The 26,047-nt window shown below is 43.2% G+C and overlaps 1 protein-coding gene across 2 annotated transcripts in view; it reads right to left on the bottom strand.

The window, feature by feature from the left end:
• srgap3 (SLIT-ROBO Rho GTPase activating protein 3) overlaps positions 1-25,487 on the bottom strand; it is a 199,679-nt gene extending 174,192 nt beyond the window's left edge. For both annotated transcript variants that reach the window (XM_060835747.1, XM_060835748.1), the window contains exon 1: positions 24,778-25,487. In XM_060835747.1, the coding sequence (XP_060691730.1) occupies positions 24,778-24,844 (67 nt within the window). In that variant the 5' untranslated portion in view covers positions 24,845-25,487. The remainder of the gene's footprint in view (positions 1-24,777) is intronic.
• Positions 25,488-26,047: the final 560 nt, after the last annotated feature.

Below are 26,047 nucleotides of genomic sequence, written 5' to 3'. Positions count from 1 at the left end.
AATCTTATCCTATGACAAGTAGCAAACGCAGATCATTAACTACCGGTATGCAAATAAATTACACCTCCTTTAAATCCAAATACACACACACACGTATTCACAAAATAGTGCAGATGAGGCTGTTAGCTCTGCAGAAATATCATGGGTGGAAAAAAAAAGCAATAAAGAAATGGTACAAACCTGGGAATGAAGAGTCCAAACTGTATGAGGAATGAGGAGACTCTGTCATCCTTTCAGTTTGTTTTCATGATAATGCCATGTTGATGCCAACCACAGAGCAATGTTGGATCATCAATTTGCTAGCCAGTCAGTTGCTAGGTCTTTATTGGGTCTAGGACTTTGTTCGAGTTAGCAGTTCTCCCGTTGGGTTATCCAAGGGTTATTTTGTTTTAAAACATCCGTCCCTTCCCCACATCAGAGTGTGAAGCTCTATCACATTCTGTGCCTCATTGTGAAGGTGTCTGAACTCTAACAGCAAGGAGAAGAAGAGAAATTGAAGGGACTCTTGTGCCTCACCTACCCAAAGGTTTAGTTTGGTCTGTTCACTCAGATGAAGACCCAAGGCAGAAACAAGTAACCAAATACAACTCATCCTTGAATCAACTCAGCAGGATGGGGGCGCAGAGCTGGTGAGGAATTAGCCTCAATTGCACAACGCATCGGAAAATGCATCCCTTCGACTGGAACAGGTCACCAACAATCTTCTGGATTATTTTACATTCTCCAGTAATGGAAGGCTTCTCTGCTGAGAGCAATTCTGGAGAACAACCATTAGGCCATTAACGTAAATAAGGTTATTTTAAACCACTTTTTGGATCAATTTCATTTATTATTCGTAAAACAAAAACTAAGGGATTGATGAAAAACACAGACAGGGACATAGCAGTTAGACACAAGTAAGGCGATGGAAACCTCCCAAAAGCCTGCAGCCAGTGTCTCTGACCCAGAGTTTAACAGACAGCAGCTGATGGCCTGTCAGATGGTAGTTTAGAGAGTTCCGATAAACGTTCCCCTTAAGCATTCCGGAATACACCAGCCACATGCACATAGCTCCCCCCCAACAATCCCTTTAAGGTGCAATTATGCACAGCCATGTGCATTCTTAAGACTCAAGTAATAGATAACCGGGATAGGCCCAAATCAAAACAGGAAACACTCCAACTCCTATCAGTAGGCAGGAAAGCCACAAAGAGGAATACCTCCTGCAGTTTGACCGTCTTATTTAAAAGTAATCATTTAAAAAAGGCTGTTCAGGAATGCTACAACACCAAGACAGCCAATCAGAATATCATTACCATGTGACAATTTTAGTACTGCTGCGTACATGGAGATTTATTAAATGCCACAGGAAAGTTAGTTGGAAACGGAAGGTTTGCAAAAATCTGGCCACATTCTGAGAGCTACCTACACTTTAAAATAACAGGACATGCCTCAGTCAGTCAACTCAGGAGTGAAAGACTTTAACCGAGTGTGGAATACTTTCACCCTAAAGGAACAAATCAGTGAAGGGTAAGTGAGCACGCAGGGAGGAATAGGTTGGAGTGATCAGGGCTGTTCTCACCCCTCCATGGCATCGCCTGCTCTCCATCTGCAGTATGCTCCAGCCCATCCAACCCCACGAGATCTCAGCCTTGTCCCAGTATGTCCCCAATCTCCTTGACCCAACCATTGATACCTTAAGCTCTGGGGTTCCATCTCTTCCGTTCACTCTTTCTGCTCCTAACAATATGATGCAACGCTGGGTCCATGTGGATAAAAGAGCAGGAGTGGATCTTTCACTGGCATCAATCTAACTCCATTATTTAATCCAATCAGGGCTAATCTGTAAACTCCACATCCCAGCCTACCCAAATAACGTTTCACCCACTTGGGCCCGAGAATCCATCTATTTCTGCCTTAAGACATATCAAGATACCAGTGCTGACCACCGGTGGCTTGTTGTTGGACGGGGCTGAGTAATGCCACAAATACATCTTCCTATGTCAGTCTAGGGAACTGTTCAAATGGACAGTCTTCTCTTTCAGAATAAGACGTAGCTCATTATCACGCAGTAACTGCAGGTTACCTTAACTCTTGGACATATTAAATGACAAGAGGAGAGGAAATACACATCCCCTTCTGGAGACTACACCACACTTCTCTACCCAGAGGCAGTGTAACAACAGTCTGTGCAAGGCTTAACATAGCTCTTGCAAGGATGCCTTCCTTGAAGAAGCTCTCTTCCTCCCTCTACAAGGATTTTTCTTCAAAGATTTTAACATAGCTCTGGGCAAACACCAACTCTTGTGAACACATACAACCCTACCCTTCTTTCTCAAAGTTGACCAAGCCTTTGATCAGGCCAAGCACGAGTCAGAGTCAGTGAGAGAACACAGAGGTGATGGTGTAAGGAACCTGGAGTGTGTTAGGAAACAGGCTGCTGAGCTTTAAAGATGGTTAAAAAGCTCGGAGGCGGGCCTGTTGGGAAAAGGCCTGGAGACCACAGGATTAGAAAAATCTAACTCGACAGCTATGTTGTATCTTCCGAAGCAGTCACGAGAGAGCTGGTTGGAAGGAAGAGCTCATCATTTATTGATGCTGGTGTAGTAGCTGCAACTTGGAAGACTCAGATGCTGAGGAGAAGTTAGCAAAATGGAAATGGAAGAGGAACATGGAGAAGGGTTAGCATTGCTCTTAGATACTTGTTCATGTCATACAGAAGGACCAGGCTCAGCCTCAGCGTTTCAATTGGGTTGAGTGCAGAGTGTTTAAAAAGCAAGCCCTGCGAGTGGGAGATATCCCACTGCTGCAGAGAGATTAATATTTGATGTTGTAGAGACTGTAATGCTCGCTCTGTTAGTAGGTCAGAAATCCTACTCACCCCTCATAGACTTGACTTGCAAACTGCAAACCAAACTAGGTCAGGGAGTTCCGAGTCAGTGAGCCAGAGACAGCGGAAACACAATATTAAACCGGGTCGGGAATGATGGTGCACATCATCGACAGCCCAAAGTTGAGGCGCCCAGAAGGGAAGGAGCAGAAGTAGACTGTGGCTGCACCACTGAGCATGTTCCCAAACCAGTCAGCCAGCACGGTTCCTGTTTGCAGACTGATTCCTCCTGCGGTTACTATTGGCCCCAGCGCCCCTAATGAAGACAAGGATAGGTTTCCTGGGCTTTCTGTTATCCAGTGATCTCTTGCTATTCCAAGGCGTAGTATGCATAGCATGGGAGTGTGTTTTGTGGTTGCGGGGTGGGGTGAACATTGGTTGAGGATAATATTGGGTACATACAGAGTTAAACACCCGCTGCCCCGGGATGAGGCATATTTCAGACTTGCCCCAATTAAACTTAAACAGATACGATCTGATCAGCTATTTGTTTTTAAAATGGCACCCAGTTAAGCTACCCTGCAACTTCAATGAAAGAACTTGCCCTCCAATAACACCTTTCACTATGCAGAGAAAGACTTTTTAAAAAAAAGGTGTAGCCACTGTCGGAAAGAAAGGAATAGAGGGCAGCCAAGAGGTGCATGGCAAGATCCCACAACAGCAATGCAACCATCTGTTCCAATTATGTTGTTTAGAGAGATAATTATTAGTTAGGACATCAATGAGCAGGGGCGCAGACACCCTGAAGTGGTGCAGTGGTAGTGTCCCTATCTCTGATCCAGAAGGGCCAGGTTCAAGTCCCTCCAGCTCCAGAGGTATGAGAAAACCTGTCTGAACAGTGAAGTTAGAAAATACCTATCCTTCTCATCGAAATTGTGATATATAATCCCTCAAGTCCATTTAAAACAGTGACCTCAAATGCCCTTGAGGAAGACATAAGCAGCATCAGCCTGGACTGCGTGCTCAAGTCTTCGAGTGAAAGTTAGACCAAGGAACTTTCGATTCCGAAGCAGTGAGCTGATTCAATGCTGCTCTGCAATATCTTAAGGTTATAAAAGTCTCTATACAAGTCTAAGTTTTTACTTTTAATTACAGTGAACATGGCAGTGATCAGCCCTTTAGCATGGGACTTAACTGTATGAAGCTTCTTAACAAGACACCACTCAGCAAAGACCATAAAAGCCACACTGAGCACAGAATAAAACAGCCCCTTCAGCTTATTACACCAGCCAATTGAGGCCTTGAGATGACAGAGCTTCCATTAGAAGCACAAAAATACTTTTTACTCCCAGACATAGAACATGGAGTGGTTTTGTCAAGACAACTCCAATTGAGCCAGACGTGAAGTGAGGCTCAGCTGCACAGCATTCATGCAAAATCAGGACGCTGAGGTCTTTTAGACAGTTTGATCCACAGGCAGCTGAATTCACAAACATGAGATTACACTCTCAGCTCATACTTACCCCCACCCTGCAATCACTTTGTTTCTCAAATGGTTGCAGGGCAGAGGCAGTCTCTTTAAGACTGGCCAGCAGCTTTCTCTAACATTCAGCAGCCTGCTCCCACAGACTTCGCTTCGAATCATTTTCGGCTCTGGTTTCAAAGGCAGGCATATGACTGCTCAGACAAGAGGAGTGAGCTCAGTGTGTTCATGCATATTGTTTGCCTAGAAAATGCAGGACCCTTGCCAGCACAAGATAACCAACTAATCAACTGACACACTTGAAAACTGTGTGGTATTACCGTGGCTGAAAATGTGTTGCTGGAAAAGTGCAGCAGGTCAGGCAGCATCCAAGGAACAGGAAATTCGACATTTCGGGCATAAGCTCTTCATCATTACCGTGGATCAAGATAAAAGGTTGTTGAGTGAAAGTCCAGTTTTCATAGAACTCAGGTACAATCTTCACCACATGCCACAGCTAATTAATTTTTTCAGGCAGGCATGTTTTTTTTTACCATGTTCCCCAATTCCGAAATGAAATACAAATCAGAGGTAATGGATGGAAGTCAGAAATGGAAGCATCATCTGGAGTGTCCCTTCTAGAAGGGTACAACAGTAATAATAGCACCCTTGCTACTGAGAGAGCATCAAGTCATGGGCGTTAGCATCAGACAATGAAAAGTCACAGCCTGAAACATTCTCTTTGCTCTTCCCTCCATAGATGCTGCTTCAGCAGTCGAGTATTTTCAACACTTGGTTACGAACTACAATAAAAACAAATCACAGGAATTTTAGGAGCAGGAATAGGCCACTCAGCCTTTTGAGTTTGCTCTGTCATTCAATGAGATTGCAGCTGAGGCTGGTTGTGGGGTCAACTCCACTTTCGCGTCTGTCCCCATAATCCTCATATCAAAAAAAAATTTAAAAATCAGACTCAACTTTGAATACATTTCACCATCCAGACTCCAGTGTTCTCAAGAGAAGACAATTCCACAGACTAACTGCTCCTTGAGAAGGGGGAAAGAAACTAATCGGTTTTAAAAGAGAGACCACTTTATTTTTAAGTTGCATCCCTGGTCTCTCCTACAGTGGAAAGCACTCCATTGGAATACATCCTGTCAAGTCCTCTCAGGATATTCTAGGACTCACTGCATATTCCTCAATGGATAGAGGCCCAACATTTCTTCATCGGATAAATCCTTCATCTTGGGAATGAGTCAAACGAACCTTCTCTGAACTCTTTCTAACAGTCAGATTCTTTTTTCAAACACCAATGTACAGATTCTCCAGATGTGGTCTCACCTCAGCCCCCTTTACTGCTTGGTAAAGACGATACATTCTTATTTTTCTGTATTTTAGAATTGTCAGCTGAAATGGGAAAATGAACTGTTTAAACACTAGGAGTTGCTGCACTTTTTAAAAAGCAAGTAACTGGATGTTGGATATTACTAAGTATTATTCACACGGCTGCGTGGTCAGGTAGTAGTGCAAGCCTAGTCTTTAGATGAACTGGCACCAAAAGACCAATCTGAGTGAGCCTACCAATAGGAACCAGCAAACTGCCTTTACAGTCTTTATCGCTGCCCATAATACCCTTATCTATTTTCCCAGTCTGTACGCGTGGATGGAGGAGTTTACGAGCTGAACCTCTACTCCACATCTAGGAGTTGTATGTCAACAGTTACTAACTGTTTCCCTATAGCTAGAATCTATTTATTTGCAATAAACTAATTCTTGTTAAGCACAGAAACTTGTTTCAGTGCTGTGTGTCAACCTGAGTGTGAAAGACAGGTAAATGAGAGAATTCCGCATACTTCTATCAAATTGTTTACCTTCATTAGGACTCCAGGGATAGTTGGGCTTGATTGCTAGTGTGAGGCAAGACAGCTTGCTTTGGTCTTTGGGAAAATTTATTGAGTCCACTTCTGCAATAAGCACAAATCCTGAAGAAACTGAATGTTATTCAAAGTCTAGTACATTCAGCCTCATGAATAACGATAGAGAGCGACTTCTCTCCCCAGCCTTCAAAATGAAGGCGGCTCCTCTCTCTGGGCGATAGTCCTATTGCCCTTCTTGCCATATCTCAGGTGCCCCACTTCAGCATTGGGAATAGCAAGTTAATCAACTGTGGTCACATTGGAAGCCAAATGCTACCCTATCCTTGCCTGATCACCAGTGGGCGCTGATAGGATTCTAACTACGAGTTATTGAGCTGAAACACTAATGCTGTTTCCTCTCACTTTCCTGACAGATATGGCTGAGTATTTCCGGGATCTTGGATTTCTTTTCCAAGGCTAGATAGTGATTAGGGTTCCCAAGAGTGATCATATCATGGCTACTAGTGCTTTGGCCTGGAATAAAGTCATCCAGGTGTTCAGAGAATTGTAGTGCCAATCCTGGTACCAGTGTCCAAGCAAGTCCTGAAATTGACCAGAAACTGCAGAACAGCGATAGTGAATGTCAGTTTATCATACGCCAACTGGTCCTCGTAGCTGGCACTCTTAGACTGACTCCAGTGTTGTAGATCCTGAAGTGTCCTCATCAGTCACACCATCGTGTGGTTTAAGGAGCACTACCATTACATTCAAGGGCAAATCAAGGTGCACAATAAATATCAGCTTTGCTAATGATGCCCAAGTTCTCAGGATGAAAATAAGCATTTGCCGAATAAGCATTTGGAAAGAAAAAATGTTAGGGATGAATTAGATTAGATTCCCTACAGTGTGGAAACAGGCCTTTCGGCCCAACTAGTCCACACCGACCCTCCAAAGTGTAACCCACTCAGACCCATTTCCCTCTGACTAATGCCCCCAACACTACGGGCAATTTAGCATGGCCGATTCACCTGACCTGCACATCTTTGGACTATGGGAGGAAACTGGAGCACCCGGAGGAAACCCACGCAGACACAGGGAGAATGTGCAAATACCACACAGACAGTCACCTGAGGCTGGAATTGAACCTGGGTCTCTGGTGCTGTGGGGCAGCAGTGCTAACCACTGAGCCACGGTGCCACCCCAATTAATGGAGATCTTTTAAGGTTAGGGGAGGATTATAATGATTTAAGTAATGACACTTGGCTTGCACTAGTTGACATAATGGTAACAGCAGCTTGGTAAGTTGGGCAGGCTAGATAAGAAACAAGTGTAATAGTTTATATCTATAACAGTGCCCTTCCTATGGTAATATGTCTCCTGATGCTTCACAGCAAGTTATTAAACACATCCTAAATCTCATAAGGAGAAGTGATGGTCATAGCACAGAAACAGGCCCTTTGGCCCAATTCATCCATGCTGACTGAACTAGCCCCATTTGCCTACATTTGGCTCATATCTCTCTCAACCTTTCCTATCTATGTATTTATCCAAATGACTCGTAAATGTTGTAATCATACCCGCCTCTACAACTTCCTCCGATAGTTTGTTCCATGTATGCATCACTCTCTGTGTGGGGAATAAAGAGAGTGAAAGGGGAGGTAAAGAGAGGATTAGGAAGGGATTACAGAATTTAGGTGTTGGACGGTTGAAGGCAGCAAATGGCGTTTTGCCCAAAATTCCAAGACGTGCAACATGCCATTGATTTGCAACGGTGGGGGGCGGTGGGCAGAAGGCAGAGATGTTTGGGAGTTCTGAAACAAGAGTTGGTTGGAGAGAGCATGGGGAGGAGGTGGCAAGAGCTTGAAAACAAGGGAGAATGAGAGTGTTAACACTGAGATATTATCAGAACAAAGAGGGCACAAATCCCAAGAAGATTTAAAGCAGAGGGCAGCAAAATAATCCTTAAACCAAAAGAGCTAGAAAAGGGGGACTTCTCGACAAAACAGTATCAGAGCAGGAGTCTGTAAAAATCTTGAAAAAAGAATTTCAAAAGCTGCTCAAAAAAATACTAGAAGGATTTGGCAGCGAGGAGAGTGGGATTAGATAAGGAGGTTTGTGTGAAGAAAAGTACTGGCACAGTGTTGATATGCAGAGAAGTGTTTCAGTGCTGGAATATTCTTTGACTGAAAGGTGAGATTATCAAACCCTCAGGATTGAATTGTTATTCTGATAGAGGTTTCCAAAAGTATAAAAATGTCAAAAGTGTATGACTTTCATTAAAGTAGATTAAAAAAAATTGGACATGGACGAAATAAAAATGATCAGAGTGTGACATTGGGAAAAGCATGTGGTGTAACACCCATGAATATGTACACCCACACAAGCCCTGCATAAGGATCAGAGCATCAGCATTAATACAAGACATCTCTCACTAATGAGTACAAATTATCACAGAACACTGACATTGTGTTATCTTTAACCAAAGTAAACTGGTTTCCAACATTACCAGACATCCTTCACGTATCACCTCCCCTTTCAACATACTCTGCAACTCATCATCTCATACTGCTCCTTTCGGTAGAGACAGAGACACAAGTCACATCATGGGAAACGTTGACACTCTGGAGGGCTGGCTCCCCATCAAAACAGAGGCATCTTAACATCCCAGGCCATCAACATCAAACACTCCCAGGACAGGGACAGCACTGGGTTAGGTACAGAGTGAGGCTTCCTCTACTACTTAGGTTGATAGCAATCTCTCTCTCTACACTACCCAATCAAACACCCCCAGATTAAGGTTAGATGAGAGTAAAGCAACCTCTGCATTTCAAATTTAAAGTAAAGCTCCCTCTACTCTTTTAAACTGAAAGTAAATGGAACGCAAAACTACCTCTACACTGCTTCACCATACACTGGTGGGATAGGGACATCACTGGGTTTTAAATAGGAGGTAAGACTGTCCTGGACTGCTACAATATAGAAGTTAGAAACTGCTCCAAGTTGCTTCGTGCATATGGAATTAAACTGGCTTTAATTCATTCCCTCACACTCTCAATGCACATAGTTTTATCCATTCACTCAGTCGCTCTGTAATCCAGCTCTGCCAACTGCACTTTTACCTTCAATGTGCTCTTCCTCTACAGGGAGCTTCACAGGAAATGGACAACCGGTTTGCCAAAACACTGTCACCCGCATAGAGCAATCTCCTACTTTCCGGAAAGTATGCAATGATTTTGCATGCTGAGAAAATGCCCTCAGACTGAGAGGGACCACTTGAAGTGCACAAACTGTGCCTCGTGGTTCAAGATCCAAGATACAAAATGACTGAAGAGTAAAGGTGACCTGTCAAGAGTTTGAGAGGAGGAAGAACAAGTATCCATTTACACTGGATGAGAGAAATTTGGGATGGGCTGGATGGACGGACGTCTTGAAAATTAAGGAAGAGCTCGATAGGGTCAAAAGGAGAGGAAATATTTTAACTTGTGAGGCGTCCAAAACTAAGAATCCTAAGTAAATGACCCAGTTTTTCAGAGTCTGAATAACACCGGAGCCATTTAAAAAAAAAGGATTCAAGTCAGATTGCTAACCGCATTTCCAGTGCTCCTAGTTTTATGGGCTCTAGAATAAGGGTGCAGATATACTCCTCCCACACTCCTTTATTGCCATCCTGTCGAGCTCCATTGTGAGACTGCCACCCCCATTAAGACCAGACCTCAGCATGTTTCCTCATGTTATTATGACTCTATACAGGATACCCCAAATTGTTAAGTTCCAGGGTGAAGGATGAACTCCTTTTTCATTCATCTGCCCCCTGGGTTAATGTAAAAATGATCCCTTCCTTGTAGAAATCTTAAAATGAACTTATGCATTGAATAGGAACCAATTTAACTAGACTTGCTCAAGTTGACAAACTGGTTAATCAAAATCCTGTTATCCTGTTTCCTTTAACAGCTCTGCTCAGCAGCACTCAGGCTGAGAGAATACTTCTTGTCTTGTTTCCTTCAGGATGCCTTCCTGGTTAGTTGGTTGCCAGCACTCAGAGTTAAAGACTCCTTTCACCTGCAAAGCAGAGGTGATTAGTGGGTGGCTCTTCAACTGCGACCCTGACATCATACTAGCACTTGAAGCCAGCTGATCACCTCAGTTTACTTAACACATCTGCATTCACTAGCCCTCACAGACCAAAGCTGCAGTCAGTTTTCAACTCCTATTGAGGCGTGATAGATATAGGACAGATGTCAGAGGTAGTTTCGTTACTCAGGAGTAGTAGGGGCAAGGAACGCACTGCCTGCAACAGTAGTAGACTTACCAACTTTAAGAGCATTTAAATGGTCACTGGATAGGCATATGGACAAAAACAGAATAGTGTAGGTTAGATGGGCTTCAGATTGTTGCACCAACCTGTGAAATCATCAAGGGCCAAAGGACCTGAACTGAGCTGTAATGTTCTATGTTTCCTGTACACTCCCGGAAGGGGAAATCAAAACATCTGCAAGAAGTGACTTTCTGCTAAGAGCAGGAAAGGCAGTCAGCCCTCTCATTATCTCATCCTGCTACATCTCCCTCTCTGCTGTGTTTTCTTGACATTTACAGGTGCCGCATTCAATGAATCCCCCACAGAGTTTTGCCAGTGAACTTACATCCGTGAACTGTAGCAGATCTTGCTTCCTTTTTTTAAAAAAAGGAGGCATTTAGAATTGGAAGTTAAAAAAAAGGTTTCTGATCTGTCAGCATGACCATCTTCTTTAGATGTTGTCTGTCCAGGCCAGATTCGCCATAAATAGTGACCCTCGGAAGTAGTGAACCTTGTGAAAGGCAAGTTCAAATGCTGTTCCATGTCCCTTTCATACCAGTTTATGACCTCCTACACTCCAACATGGCCCTAGTAAGTGTCCATACCAACACAATAGCAATACATGTCCTCCAGGCACTCTTCATGATCCCCATCTTCTCTAAGCCAGATCACGCTCATTCACCCTATAGGTGCCATGTATATGAGAAAGAGTGACCATCGTGCCTTGACGTTCAATGCTATTAGCATTAGTGAACCACCCTATTAATTGACAACTTTTTTTGGGGGGGGGGGGGGTGGGAAACACCATTGACCAGAAACTGAACTGGACCCACCATATGGGTACACTACTTAGAGAATCATGCGAAAACTTCGCAATTGTGGAAGGTAACTCACATCCTGATCCACCAAAGCCTGTCCACTATCCACAAGTCAGGAATGTGATGGGTGCAGTTCCAACAACACAAGCAGCTCAGCACCATCCACGACAAAGCAGTCTACTTGATTGGCACCTCATCCAACAGCTTCAATATTCACTTCCTACAGTAGTGTTGCACAGTGAAAGGCATTGCAGGTAACTCAGCAAGACTCTTTTGACAACACCTTCCAAATATGTGATCAATGCCATCTAGAAGGACAAGAGCAGCAGATGCATGAGAACACTACCACATGGAAGTTCCCCTCCAAGCCATCACCATCTTTGGAAACACATTGCTGTTTTGCTGGATCACCAATCCTATTATGGGTCACCCTACACCCCATGGGCTGCTGCACCAACAACACAAGAAGCTAGACACCATTCAGGACAAAGCAGCTCACTTGGTTGGAACCACATCCACTGCCTTCATCAACGTTTGCAGCAGCATATATCTACAATAGGCAGTGATAACTTTTCAACAGCGCTGGTCAAACTGATGGCTGTGACAGTCTTGAAGGACAAGGGCAAGAAGCCACCATCTGAAAGTTCATCCTCAAACCACACACCATCCTGACGTTGGAACTATAGCCCCATCTCTTCATCGTTGCTGGTTGAATATACTGAAACACCCTTTCTAACATCACTATGTACACATCTATGGCCTCTTTCCTACATTTGTTTTTACAACAACTTAGCTAGTGATACCCACATAGAGTGAACAAATTTTTTAAAAAAAGCAATTCATTTCAAAAAAATGGTACGAGAAAGTCCCGTTCTCTCTTCCTTATGACTGTGTGCAGAAAATTTGGAGCTTGTAATGCCACATGGAGGAGTTGCGTGACTCATATTAAAGCATTTAGTGGGGGGGAATAAAGTTAGTTAAATATTGGAGTGTGACAAGAATTGCAACAGTGATGAAGTTAGAAGAATTAGGTTGAAAGGAGACCTGTGTAGACCATAAACACAGGTGCAGGCCTGCTGGACTGACTGGCCTACTACCAAATACTGCACATAACTACTAAAATACAACTACAATGAAATGTCACACAGCAGAGTCACAATATCCCTTAAAAGGAAAAATAAGCATTTCGATAAACTTTCCAGAGTGTGTCAAGCGGGGAACATAGGAAATAAGAGTGCAAGTAGACAATTCCGCCCTCTGAGCCCACTCACCATTTAACATGATCATGGCTGATCTTACCCAAGTTTAAACTCCACTTTCCTGTCTGCTCCCCATAGCCCTTTATTCCACTTTTCATCAGAAACATATCTTTTTTTTTCTTGAATCTGTTGATTGATGTTGAGGGACAAGGGAGGAATCTGTTGAGGGAGAAGTATTTAACTGGCTGTTGAAGCATTATGTAATTCTGTATGATGATAATTCCCAGCATCATTAAAAAAAACACTAAAAGAAGCCCTCTCAAGACTTTTTTGTTAAAGACTTTATGCACAGTCCAGAGGGATAAAAAAAATCTATTACCAGAATTTTACTTTTAGTTGAATTAGCAAAGACTTATTTTCAGCCCTTTCAAGGATCCCCTACCACCACCACCCACCTCTCTCCCCCTACTGGTCAATAAGTCACTCAGCTCAATGGTGTTTCCAGTCTCTACATGAAGAGGTGGATGGTATAGTGGCTAGCACTGTTGGCTCAGTGCCAGGGACCAGGGTTGGATTTCACCCTCGGGTGATTGTCTGTGTGGAGTTTGCACGTTCTCCCCGTGTCTGCGAGGGTTTCCTGCAGGTGCTCCTGTTTCCTAATACAATTCAAAGGTGTGTAGTTTAAGTAGGTTGGCCATTTAATTTGTCCTTAGAGCCCAGGGATGTGCAGGCTAGGTGGATCCACCATGGAAATTGTGGGTTATGCTAACAGGGTAGAGGGTTTGTTCTGGGTCAGATGCTCTTTGGAGGGTCAGTGTGAACTCAATGGGCCAAGTGGCCTGCTTCCACACTGCTTGGTCTCACCTTCATGTAATGGCAGACTCTCAACAATGTGGCTAACTCTTAATTGCCTCTTGGGCAAGAGATGGATAATAAATACCAGGGATACAATGATTCTAAGTGTTGTCGGGGCAATCTCAGCTCTTTTCACAGTCATTAAACCACAGCACAGCACAGCACAACACACTGTCCCTAATTCTGCATTGACTTGCAGTCTCCCTCAGGCCAAATCTGATGCAGAAATAAGAGTGTCATTTTGGTGCTGTAGGGAGCAGTCTTCAACAAATGTTACTTAATTACATTCATGAGGCATTACGAGAGCATATAACTCATGCTGTACCTGCCCTGGAAGAGTTTGATGGAAACAGTGTAGAATGAAAGAGAAATTTCACTCCAAATCCAATCTGCACCATACCAGCTTTCAGAATTGTTATTTTTAAAAAATTGTTCATAAGTTGTGGACACCGCTGGGTAGGCTGCTATTTATTGTTCATCTCTAATTGTTCACATCCAAATCATTATATAAATGACGAAAAGTAGAGGAACCAGCATGGATAGGATAAATAGACAAAGTCTGGGGTGGGGGAGTCCAGAACTAGAGGGCATATGCTTAGGGCGAGAGGGGAAAGATATAAAAGAGACCTAAGGGGCAACTTTTCACGCAGAGGGTGGTACGTGTATGGAATGAGCTGCCAGAGAAGGTGGAGGAGGCTGGTACAGTTGCAACATTTAAAAGGCATTTGGATGGGTATATGAATAGGAAGGGTTTGGAGGGATATGGGTCGGGTGCTGGCAAGTGGGACTAGTTGGGTTGAGATATCTGGTCAGCATGGACGGGTTGGACCAAATGGTCAGTTTCCATGCTGTACATCTCTATGACCAATTGCTCAGGATGCAATTCAGAGTCAGTCACGTTGTTGAGAGTCTGGCATGACATATAGGCCAGAGCAAGTAAGTGTGGCAGATAGGCTTCCTTTAAAAAAGTCATTAATGAACCAATTGGATTTTCAGAACAATCAGCATTTGTTGTTATGTGGTCAACATTAGCTTTTTTACTCTAGATTTTTATCAAATTCAAAACTTTATCTGCAAGGGATTTAAACCCTTGTCCACAGAACATTTGGTGCACTCAATGGAAATGCACCTTTACTGGATGTAGAAAACATGAAAAATTTCCACTGCCTCATTTTGAATTCCTTGACAGAATTCATCCCAAATTGGATCCCTGCTCATGACCCCAAGAGCATTTCCTTGAATCTGCACCTACAGAAAACAAGCCTAATTTCTTACAGGATATGGGAGGTTGAAAACAGTCCACTCCATGCAGCAGCTCAAGACCGGACAAAGTACCTATCATAAAAGTCAGCAACTGAGGAACCCACTCAGTGCCACCACCTTCAGAATCCAGACTCCAGGAATCTGGTCAGTTAGCTTGGAGATAACAAACAAAATACATATGCTGATATAATTGAGTGGAATGCTCTTCTGAACTATTTTTCCCCATCTCCTTCCAAACAGCAATTTGACACACTCCAGCTCCCTTGCATCCTTATGTGGAAATCAATATACATTACAGCATTTCCTCCAAAATACCACTGTCTCCACATCCTCTGCATTTCCTCAATACCACACAAGCCCGAATTTCCTGATTTCCCTTGAGCTGTTCCCCACTTCCCTCCCTCACTCACTTTCCCTGACCATCTCTCCGGCTAGATCTTCACCAGCAATGTTACAGTGGCAGAGCAGACATAATCTGTCAAAATTTGGTTCTTCCTGCACCATTCAATGGTGGATTGGAGAAGACAATCCAAGGTGCAATACCACATCTCCGCTATCAGAGAGGCGGTCACTTGGGCAAGTTGTTAGCCTGACACCTAAATCTATCTGTTCAGAGACAACAGGGCTTCCTCCTAATACTCCGAATACTAACTCTCCTTCAATACAAATCCATAGAGTTTGTATAGCAAACAGACCGTTCAGTCTAACTAACTTATGCGAACCAGATATCCTAAACTAATCTAGTCCCATTTGCCGCCATTTGGCCCATATCCCTCTAAACCCTTCCTATTCAGATACCCATCCAGATGCCTTTTAAATGCTGTAATTGTACCAGCCTCCACCGCTTCCTCTGGCAACTCATTCCATACTCGTACCACCCTCTGCATGAAAAGGTTGGCCTTTAGGTCCCTTTTAAATCTTTCCCCTTTCACCTTAAACCTATGCTTTCCAGTTTTGGTCTCCCCTACCCTGAGAAAAAGACCTTGGCTATTCACCCTATCCAGGCCCTGCGTGATTTTATTAACCTCCATATGGTCAACCTTCAGCCTCTGACGCTCCAACCCCAGCCTATTCAGCCTTTCCCAATAGCTCAAACTCTTCAAACCCAGCAACGTTCTTGCAAATCTTTTCTGCATCCTCTAACGCACTCCAAGGCATGTTATTAAAAGGATTTTAAGAGAGAATCCGAGTTGCTTATTGGTAGTCCTCTGCACAGAGGCAGAAAGTGTCACTTGAGCCAACAAAAGGTTTGAATAAAATAAAATGAGACTTTAGCTACAGTCAGTATTAAAGGGAATGCTGAGCTGTCAGAGATAATATTTCTCAGAAGGGATATTGAAAAAGACCCAGTTTGTCCTCTGAGACCAAGGCCAAGGGCATCCTTTAGATTAAGCACAACAGGAGTTCTCCCCATTGCCTAGTCTGATATTTATCCTGAAACCATTAGCACTGAGAATACCTGGTTATTTCTCATAGCAGTTTCTGGGACTGTGTGTGTTTTTAAAAATTATTTTATAGGATACTGGCAAGGCTAGTAAGTTGCTGCTGATTCCTTGGACTGAGTGTTCTGTGAGGGTATTTCAAGTTGATCACATTGTTATGGGTCTTGGACTCACACGTAGGTCAGACCAGGCAGGATGGTAGATTGCCTTTTCTAATGGATTAGAGTAAACTAGATGGAGTTTTAACAACTAATGAGTTCCATAGTCACCGCTATGGAGACTGGCTTAAAACTCCATCAGCATCCATGGTGGGTTTGAACTGGTGCCCACAGAACATTTGGTTGAGTTGGTCTATCACTATCCAGTCACAACTCTACTACCTCCACCTTTAAACTGTGCAACTTGCCTGCTGTGTTCCTGTCATTATGATAGTGCCCTCATTCCAAAAGCATTTCATTAGTTGTAAAACACTTGGTGTTGCATTTGTATAACACATTTTTTCAAACAAACTTTCTTCTTTCATTCTTCTTGTCCTCCTTAACATCTTGCAATTACTTCATTTTTAATTTTAACTTGGTCTCCTAAATCACCCTTCTTAGATTTGGCTTTTTTTTAAACTAAGGCTTTTCAGCAATGTATATAGAGTCAGAGTTATACAGCACAGAAACAGACTTTTCGGTCCAACTAGTCCATGTCAACCAGATATCCTAAATTAATCTAGCCCCATTTGCCAGCACTTGGCCCATATCACTCTAAACCCTTCCTACTCATATACCCATCCACATGTCTTTTAAAAGATGTAATTGTATCAGCCTCCATCACTTGCTTGAGCAGCTCATTCCACACTTGCACCATCCTCTGTGTGAAAAGGTTGCCCCTTAGATCTCTTTTATATCTTCCCCTCTCAACTTAAACCGATCCCCTCTAGCTTTGGACTTCTTATCTCTGGGGAAAACATCTTGACTATTCACCTTATCCATGCCATCATGATGTCATAAATCTCTACAAGGTCACCCCCTCACCCTCCAATGCTCCAGGGAAAATAGCCCCAGCCTATTCAGCCTCTCCCTACAGTTTCACAACATCTTTCCTATAGCAGGGAGCAGAGAATTGAACACAGTATTCAAAAAAGTGGCCTAACTAATGTCCTCTACAACTGTAATATCACCTCCCAACTCCTATACTCAATGCACTGACAAATAAAGGCAAACAGACAAAACACCACTTCCACTATCCTGTCTATCTGCAACTCCACTTTCAAGGAACTATGAACCTGTACTATAGGACATTACATGAAGTGTATAAGGAGAAAGTGAGGACTGCAGATGCTGGAGATTAGAGTCGAAAGTGCAGTGCTGGAAAAACACAGATCAGGCAGCATCTGAGGAGCTGGAAAATCAACATTTGAGGCATTCCTGATGAAGGGTGTATGCCAGCAATGTCAATTCCCCAGCTCCTCGGATGCTGCCTGACTTGCTGTGCTTTTCTAGCACCACACTCATTAAGTCCTGCCCTGATTTGCCTTTCCAAAATGCAGCATCTTACACACTGAAGCATTGCCTTTCATTTTAGATTCTCAGAGGATGAAGGGATATTTTAACAGTGACTTCATTGGAGGAGAGAGAGAGAGAGAGAGAAAAAACACACGTTCTCGATGAAACTTTGTTTTAAATATTACCTAACATCAACCTGTTCAGAGATGTTATTACACACCTCTTGAGTAGGTAGGACTTGAATCCAGGCATTCTGCCTCAGGTGCAACACAGAGAGAGCCAAATGACACTCACTCACATTTCTTATGCCCATTAGAGATCATTTAGACACGGTTTAGGGAGATTACTGCATGCAAACTGTCTGCTGTATTTCCCACACTACAACAGTGAGCATGCTTGAGCCATATTTGAGAGGTTGGAAAGTGCTTTTCCACACCCTGAGGTTGCGAAAGATGCTGTACACTTCAGAGGTACAAGTTGGGTTTCTCTCTGTCACTCTTTATGACAGACTCTCATGACAATAAGCTTCCACAGGTACTGTTGCACTAAGAGCCCTGCTTGAGTAATATAAAATGAGGTAATTGCAAGAGGTAAGGAGGACAAGAATGAAAGAAGAAAGTTTGTTTAAAAAACATGTTATACAAATGCAACACCAAGTGTTTTACAACTAAATGAAATGCTTTTGGAATGAGGGCACTATCATAATGACAGGAACACAGCAGGCAAATTGCACAGTTTAAAGGTGGAGGTAGTAGAGTTGTGACTGAATAGTGATAGACCAACTCAACCAAATGTTCTGTGGGCACCAGTTCAAACCCACCATGGATGCTGATGGAGTTTTAAGCCAGTCTCCATAGCGGTGACTATGGAACTCATTAGTTGTTAAAACTCCATCTAGTTCACTCCAATCCATTAGGGAAGGATTGTAGGCATCACAGTAAACCACAAACCTTTGATGGTGCAGCATATACTCCAAATACTATGGAATACTTTCTAAAGTCATCAGAAAAAGCCATACTGTAGTTCAGGCTAAACAATGAAATCAGATTTTTTTTCTTGTCTATCACAAATTTGATCTTGTTGCGCTTGCCCAATTATAACTAATGCTATAACTAACTAATTATAGCTAATGCTAAAACTTCGGAGGTATGGCATTGAGGATACATTAGAGGTTTGGATTAGGAATTGGCTGGCTGGAAGGAGACAGAGGGTAGTAGTTGATGGATTATGTTCATCTTGGAGCGCAGTTACTAGCGGTGTACCACAAGGATCTGTTTTGGGACCATTGCTTTTTGTTATCTTTATAAATGATCTAGAGGAAGGACTTGAAAGCTGGGTAAGCAAGTTTGCGGATGACACAAAAGTCGGTGGAGTTGTGGATAGTGAGGAAGGAAGTGGTAGGTTACAGCGGGATATAGATAAGTTGCAGAGCTGGGCGGAAATGTGGCAAATGGAATTCAATGTAGCTAAGTGCGAAGTCGTTCACTTTGGTAGGAATAACAAGATGATGGATTACTGGGCTAATGGTAGGCTACTTGGTAGTGTGGATGAGCAGAGGGATCTTGGTGTCCATGTACACAGATCTCTGAAAGTTGCCACCCAGGTAAATAGTGCTGTGAGGAAGGCATATGGTGTACTGGGCTTTATTGGCAGAGGAATTGAGTTCCGGAGTCCTGAGGTCATGTTGCAGTTGTATAAGACTCTGGTGCGGCCTCATCTGGAGTATTGTGTGCAGTTTTGGTCGCCATACTATAGGAAGGATGTGGAAGCTTTAGAACGAGTGCAGAGGAGGTTTACCAGGATGTTGCCTGGAATGGTAGGAAAATCTTATGAGGAAAGGCTGAGGCACTTGGGGCTGTTCTCATTGGAGAAGAGAAGGTTTAGGGGAGATCTGATAGAAGTGTATAAGATGATTAGGGGTTTAGATAGGGTAGATACTAAGAACCTTTTACCGCTAATGGAGTCAGGTGTTACTAGGGGACATAGCTTTAAATTAAGGGGTGGTAGGTATAGGACAGATGTTAGGGGTAGATTCTTCACACAGCGGGTTGTGAGTTCATGGAATGCCCTGCCCGTATCAGTGGTGAACTCTCCTTCTTTATGGTCATTTAAGCGGGCATTGGATAGGCATTTGGAAGTTATTGGGCTAGTATAGGTTAGGTAGGATTCGGTCGGCGCAACATCGAGGGCCGAAGGGCCTGTACTGCGCTGTATCCTTCTATGTTCTATGTTCTATGTTCTATAACAGTTGATTAGATAAGATACCCTACAGTATGGAAACAAGACCTTCAGCCTAACACCGACCCACTGAAGAGCAACCCACCCTGACCCATTCCCCTACCCTATATTTACCCTTGACTAATGCACCTAATACAATAGGCAATTTAGCATGGCCAATTCACCTAGCCTGCACATCTTTGGATTGTGGGAGGAAATCGGAGCACTGGAGGAAATCCACGCAGACATGGGGAGAATGTGCAAACTCCACACAGTCAGCCACCTGAGGCAGGAATCAAACCCGGATCACTGGTGCTGTGAGGCAACAGTGCTATCCACTGAACCACCGTGCCACCCATTAAGTAATGCATTTTTAACTTTCACCAGGACATTAAACTGTTTATTGATATAAACTGATTACACATTAAACTGACTTTTGGAGGAACAAGACTGATTTTTCAGCTTACTTAGGTTTCATTTTTGCCATTGTAGTTTCCAAGTGAACTGCTCCAACTGAGATATACAATTAGTGATGAGGTTTCATAGTTATTCCCAAGGTACGGTTAGCTTTTAGCCATGAAAACAGCCAAAATTCAGAATAAGAACAGGACAGTATTGAGCATCAGCAATGTCAAATGCTAATACAAAGAGCAATTGCTCACTGTTGAAATGGGGTGCCTCAGTTTGTGATTACTTGCCACAGCCAACAATCTGGCTTGCTTTCCCAGAGTTGGTTGGCCTTATTCACAGCTCATGTTGAGCTTGAACCATTTCATTCACAAAAAAAACTAACAGCTGATAAATTAGAAAGAAAAATTGAGATTTTTAGCAATGTGAATGTTTAACTTGAAGAGTGAACTGTATAATGCCACCCTTCATATAGTAGTATTCACTGTTTATTGATGGGTGCATAGAATGAAATAGAACGCACAACAGGAAAAGGCCATTCAGCCCAACAGTCCATACCAGCATCTGAACAATGCAATCTTATCCTGGTTTCTCTTTTGTGTTTATCCAATTTTTCCCCTACTACATCCACAACATTCACTTCAACTACTCAATACAGCACTGGAGCACTACACTCTAGCAACTGACTTCTCCAGTTGTTTTAATCAGCGACTATCTTATATTTACAATCTTGTTTGATTTTCACGAGTGGAAACATCTTCTGAGCTTATCCTCTCAGACTTTCTTGCAACTGTAAAAAGGTATATAATCAAGTAATGCACTAGTCTTCTCTTCCTCAGAGAAGAGAATCCAAGTGTGGTCAATCATTTTTGACCTCAGTCTTGACATCATCTTTCTATATTTATCTGCATTTTCCAATGCCTCTATATCTATCACATTGTAAGGATCAGACCACAGTCTAACCAAAACTCTGGACACATAAAATTGAAAAGCAGAGACTATTTCTTCTGAAATGAATCCCAATGTGTTTGTTTTTGAAACTGTGCGAGTGCTGTCATTCAACTACAATTCCCATCACCAATCCTTGGAATACCACCACTCATCTTTTGTCAATCTCAGTAACCTTCCTTAACCTCTAATCTCCTTTGTACATGATCATCAGCTTGCTATCCATTCTGCTACTCATCCAGACACAGTATACACAATTTCCCTACTATTCAGAAGCTTGTACAAGGGAGCTTGGAAATCCAAATATATTACATCTACAACATTACCTGAGTCTACTCTTACCGAATTCTTTCGAGCAGTAGCTGAAAAGGTAAAAGATTTCTCAAGCACTGAAATGTTCTTTTGAGATCTGTGCCAATAACTCAATGATTTGGTAGACAGTTGTCTAGGAATCAAAGCATGTAATAGAGTGAAGATTCCATTATCCTTCCTATCATTGTTATTAATCTCACTGATCTATAGCTCTTTAAAGTTACTATCTGTGTATGCTGCCTTTTGAAGTGAAAATTTATATTTTTGCAAACGTATCTCTTATCTCTCATATAAAACTTAATAAATGGATGGTATCCATGGAATCTTAGGATTTTATCCTCTAAATTTGTCAATTATCTCCTTTTTTTGCTATCTTGTGTATTTATAGTTTTGGATCCCTTCTAACAATGTGTTTCTTTATATAAAAATATTTCTAGTATAGTGCCCCAGGACACTTCACAGAAACATTATTAAGCAAAATATAACACTGAGGAAATATATTAGGGAAGAGACCAAAAAGCTTGATCAAAGAGATAGATTTTAAAAAGAAGAAATGGATGTAGAAGAGAAGATATTTAGGGAGGTAAGTCCAGAGTTAAGGCCCCAGGAAACAGAAGGGAAGAATGGTTGAGTCACTGAAGTTAGGGAAGATCAAGGAGGCTTGGAGTAAAATGCAAATACATTGGAGGATATTACAGCAATAAGAAGGTGAGGCCATAAAGAAATTTGATGAGAAGTTTGAATATTTTTGTAAAAATTGAAGTGCTAATTAACCAGAAGAGTAAAAAGTGAGGTCTGCAGATGCTGGAGATCAGAGTTGAAAATGTGTTGCTGGTTAAAGCACAGCAGGTTAGGCAGCATCCAAGGAACAGGAAATTCGACGTTTCGGGCCAGAGCCCTTCATCATCGTCATTCCTGATGAAGGGGTCTGGCCCGAAACGTCGAACTTCCTGTTCCTTGGATGCTAATTAACCAGAAACCAAGATAGATCAGTGAGCATAGGGGTGACGATGGGGAAAGAGAATTTGACACAAGGTAGGATAGGAGCAGAGATTTGGGTGGGTCTCGAGTTTAAAGAGTGTAGGATATGAGGAAGGACAAAGTTAAATATAGTGAAATTGAAAGAAAGGAAGGGATGATGTCTTTAGTAACATGCGAACTGAGGTGAGATGGAGTCAGGCAAAATAACAGAGGTTGAATTAGGTGGTAATAATGATGGGGCCAAATGACACCATTAAAAAAAGGTTCCTCAATCATTAAATATATAAAAACCAACAGCTCTATTCCACTGGTGATACTGAATTGGGTTACAATGGGAAAGACATAGTTCCTGGATGGTGATGATAGATAACTGGGCCCTATGATCCTCGCCAGCAGAGGGTTCTGTCCATCATTGAGTGTTAACCAATTGCATTGGAAGGGTGAATGAGGTTGGGTGAGACTTCCTGGTCCAATGGTCAGAGGTTTGCGCTGAAATAATAGAAAACAAAGACCCTCTTGTGGTGTAAAGATAGTGAGCCTACCCTGGAACAGGAGGCCCTGCTCCAAGCCCCACCTTGAAATGTGTAATAACATCTTTGAATAGGTTGATTAGAAAAATCTGATTAAAAGCAGATCTAGGACCCTCTTGGGACAGTGTCTCTACTCCTGGGCTGGGAGCCCTGGGTTCAAGTCCCACCTGCTTCAGAGGTGAGTTAAGAACATCTCTTAATGGGTTGGTTAGAAAGATAGGCTAAATAGTCTCAGGATAGTGCTCGTCTGTGGTGCCCACCAGCACTGGTAACAATCATGGTCCTCATGTGAAGATGACTGACTTGAATGGTTCTGATAGTAAAGACAGAACCCCAGCTAGTCTTGGTAGTGGCAGAGAGAGAGATAAGAAACGAGCCAGAGTAAATGCAAAACAGAATGGTGTAGTGTCACACCAAGCCATTCCCAACCCAAAAGTTCCAAAGTTTCAACAACAACCAATCCAGTCAGGACCAAGCCTGCAGAGACTGGGGGCCAGAAAACTAACAGCAGCCTTAGCAACGCAAACCCAGTACCCCCAGTCACTGTGGGTGTCCCAGCCAGGACTCTGTGCTGGGTCTGACATTGGCCCAGCCAGCCTCTCCATCCTTTTCCCGTTTCCTGGAAAGTCAGTGAGCCCCAGGTGCAGGAGAGGGGGTGGGGTGAAAAGAGAGCGACCCCTCCTTTCCCTCTCAGGGTCCTGCCATACTAACTGGAATTGTAAATACCAATTCCCACCAAGCAACCTCCACCTTATTCCTAACACAATCAAAAAAATTAAATCTGCTGGGTTAAAACCTTCACTACAGAGGCCAGCAAACAGAACCAATACAAGTTACTTTGAAACCACTGAGTGCTGAGCTGGCAGTTAAACCCTATTGACAGGGGTTAAGATACATTACTGTTTGGAAGGGATTAATACACCCCCCAAACACACTTCAAAACATCATTTTACTTAATGTTAAAAATGGAGACAAATGCAGTCGGGCGAACGAAGGGAGGTGACTAAGGCAGAAACAAGAGGTTAATGACCCACACACGGTATTAACCCAGAGGCATAGCTATCTTCCCTTCTCTTCCATCCCAAGTAAAACAGAAAAGATGAGCAGGCGAAGGGAAATAAACCATGAGAAATTTCCAGCGATATTAACCAAGAGTCAACCCCAAAGCAATGAAAGGGACCCAGATAATTCGACCAACGCTTGGAGTTGGGAACCTGTCAGTCCCTTCTGTACCCGGGGGGGAAGAGAATTTGAAAGTGAAGGGGGTGGGGAGAGAAGAGAGAGGATGTGGGCAACAACACTGGCTACAGTTGGGATGGGGGGGGGGGGGGGGGGAGACAGGGTTTTACCAATCTCCCCCACCTCACCCCTTAATAACTCAACCCATTCTGATTAATATATAGTTTTATAAAAGAGGGTGGGGGTATCTCTCACTGATGTTGAAAAGCAAGAGAGAGAGTCCCTTTTGGCTGAACGAGCTAATTTGTCAATAAAATAAGGGAGGAGGGAGGCTCCAACACGGGGAGTGGGTAGGCTGAGCACCGGGCAAAGCGTCCCGGCTCTGAACAGGATCGCGGGTGTGATCATCAGCACAATGTGCTGAGATTGCCCGAGCCACCGCTTCCAGCTCTCCACCACACTGCAATGCAGTTCTGAAACTGTACCCTCCCCTCCCCCCGCCTCCCCTTATTTTTCCCCCCTCCCCAAAAAAGGAAAATACCCCAAACCCACATCCAACTGTTCCGGCAGCTGCAGAATCCCCATTTAACCAGGAGAACACCTATTTCCATGTGGGCTGTGTAATAACCCAGATTATACACCCGGAGAGGAGGGGTCCCAACCCCATTACACGGTGCAAAAAAAATAAACAGAGAAAAGGGGGGAACCGACCTTTGACCTGGGTCTCGTATTCCGTGGTGATTTCTTTGTCCTTTTTGAATTTTGCTTGAGATGACATCCTGTCCTTCGGCTCCAGTTCGCAGCAGTAGCCCCGCTCGTCAGTCCCGGAGGCTGCTTACTCTTCCCTCACTCGCTCGGTCACAGCTTTCTGGGAGGTGTGTATGTGTGTATGTGTGACAGAGAGAGAGAGATATCCGGGAATCTCTCCAAGTCACACTCTGGTGTTAGGTTCACGCTTTGAAATCGCTTGAAAAAAATATATACATATATTTTAAAATAATCCACCACCTCCTTCTCCTTGCCTTGTGTCTGGAGGGGTGGGAATAGAGAGCAGAGGCAGAAACAAACACTACCCAACGCTGCTCCTTTCCTGAATCGCTCAGCTTATTTACTCAGTTCCATTGTGAGTCGTTCTCTTTTTAAAAGCTTCCCGATATAGTTGTAAAAGCGAAGGTTGCAGCCCAGAAAGCGACTCCGAGCCTGTGGCGTGCTGTTGGGGGAGTGAGAGGAAAGTAGTAGGGGGGTGAGGAGATGGTGTTGGTATTGGGAGCACTTCCTCACTGGCTAGCCTTGTGTCCGGCTCCCCTGCAATCTCTCATCCTGCTCCAGTTTCCCAAGGTCCCTCGCTGCAACTCAATCTGTAGCAGAGAAGCGAACTGCATTTGAGGAAAGGGGAAAAAAAAATGTCTGAATCCGGACTGTTTCCCTTGACTGCAGGCACAGTCACGTCAAGCGCTCCTCCCACCCATTCCAAGTGAAAGTCAGAGGGAGGGGACTTATCGTATCCTACAGGACACTCTCTGAATTGCATAGGGTTAGCGTATCTTTATGTAACAATGTGACTGGGGTTAGTGTATCTTTATGTCACAATGTGCTTGGGGTTATTGTATCTTTGTGTAACAATGTGATTGGGGTTAGTGTATCTTTATGTCATAATGTGATTGGTTTTCATGTATCTTTTTGTAACAATGTGACGGGGTTAATGTATCTTTATGTCACAATGTGTTTAGGGTTATTGTCTCTTTGTGTAACAATGTAACTGGGGGGTTAGTGTATCTTTGTGTAACAATACGTCTGGGGTTATTGTATCTTCGTGTCACAATGTGATTGGGGGTCTTTTTGTAACAATGTGACTGTGGTTAGTGTATCCTTATGTCGCAGTGTGACTGGGAGTAAGGGTATCTTTATGTCTGAATGTTACTGTGGGTAGGGGTATCTTTATGTCAGAATGTGGCTCGTATCCTCCCCATCCAATGACGGT

Source organism: Hemiscyllium ocellatum, chromosome 14 (genome assembly GCF_020745735.1).
Source record: "Hemiscyllium ocellatum isolate sHemOce1 chromosome 14, sHemOce1.pat.X.cur, whole genome shotgun sequence".
In the NCBI taxonomy this organism is placed as follows: Eukaryota; Metazoa; Chordata; class Chondrichthyes; order Orectolobiformes; family Hemiscylliidae; genus Hemiscyllium; species Hemiscyllium ocellatum.
Note: the sequence above shows the minus strand (reverse complement) of the source record. Positions and strands in the feature narration are given on the sequence as shown.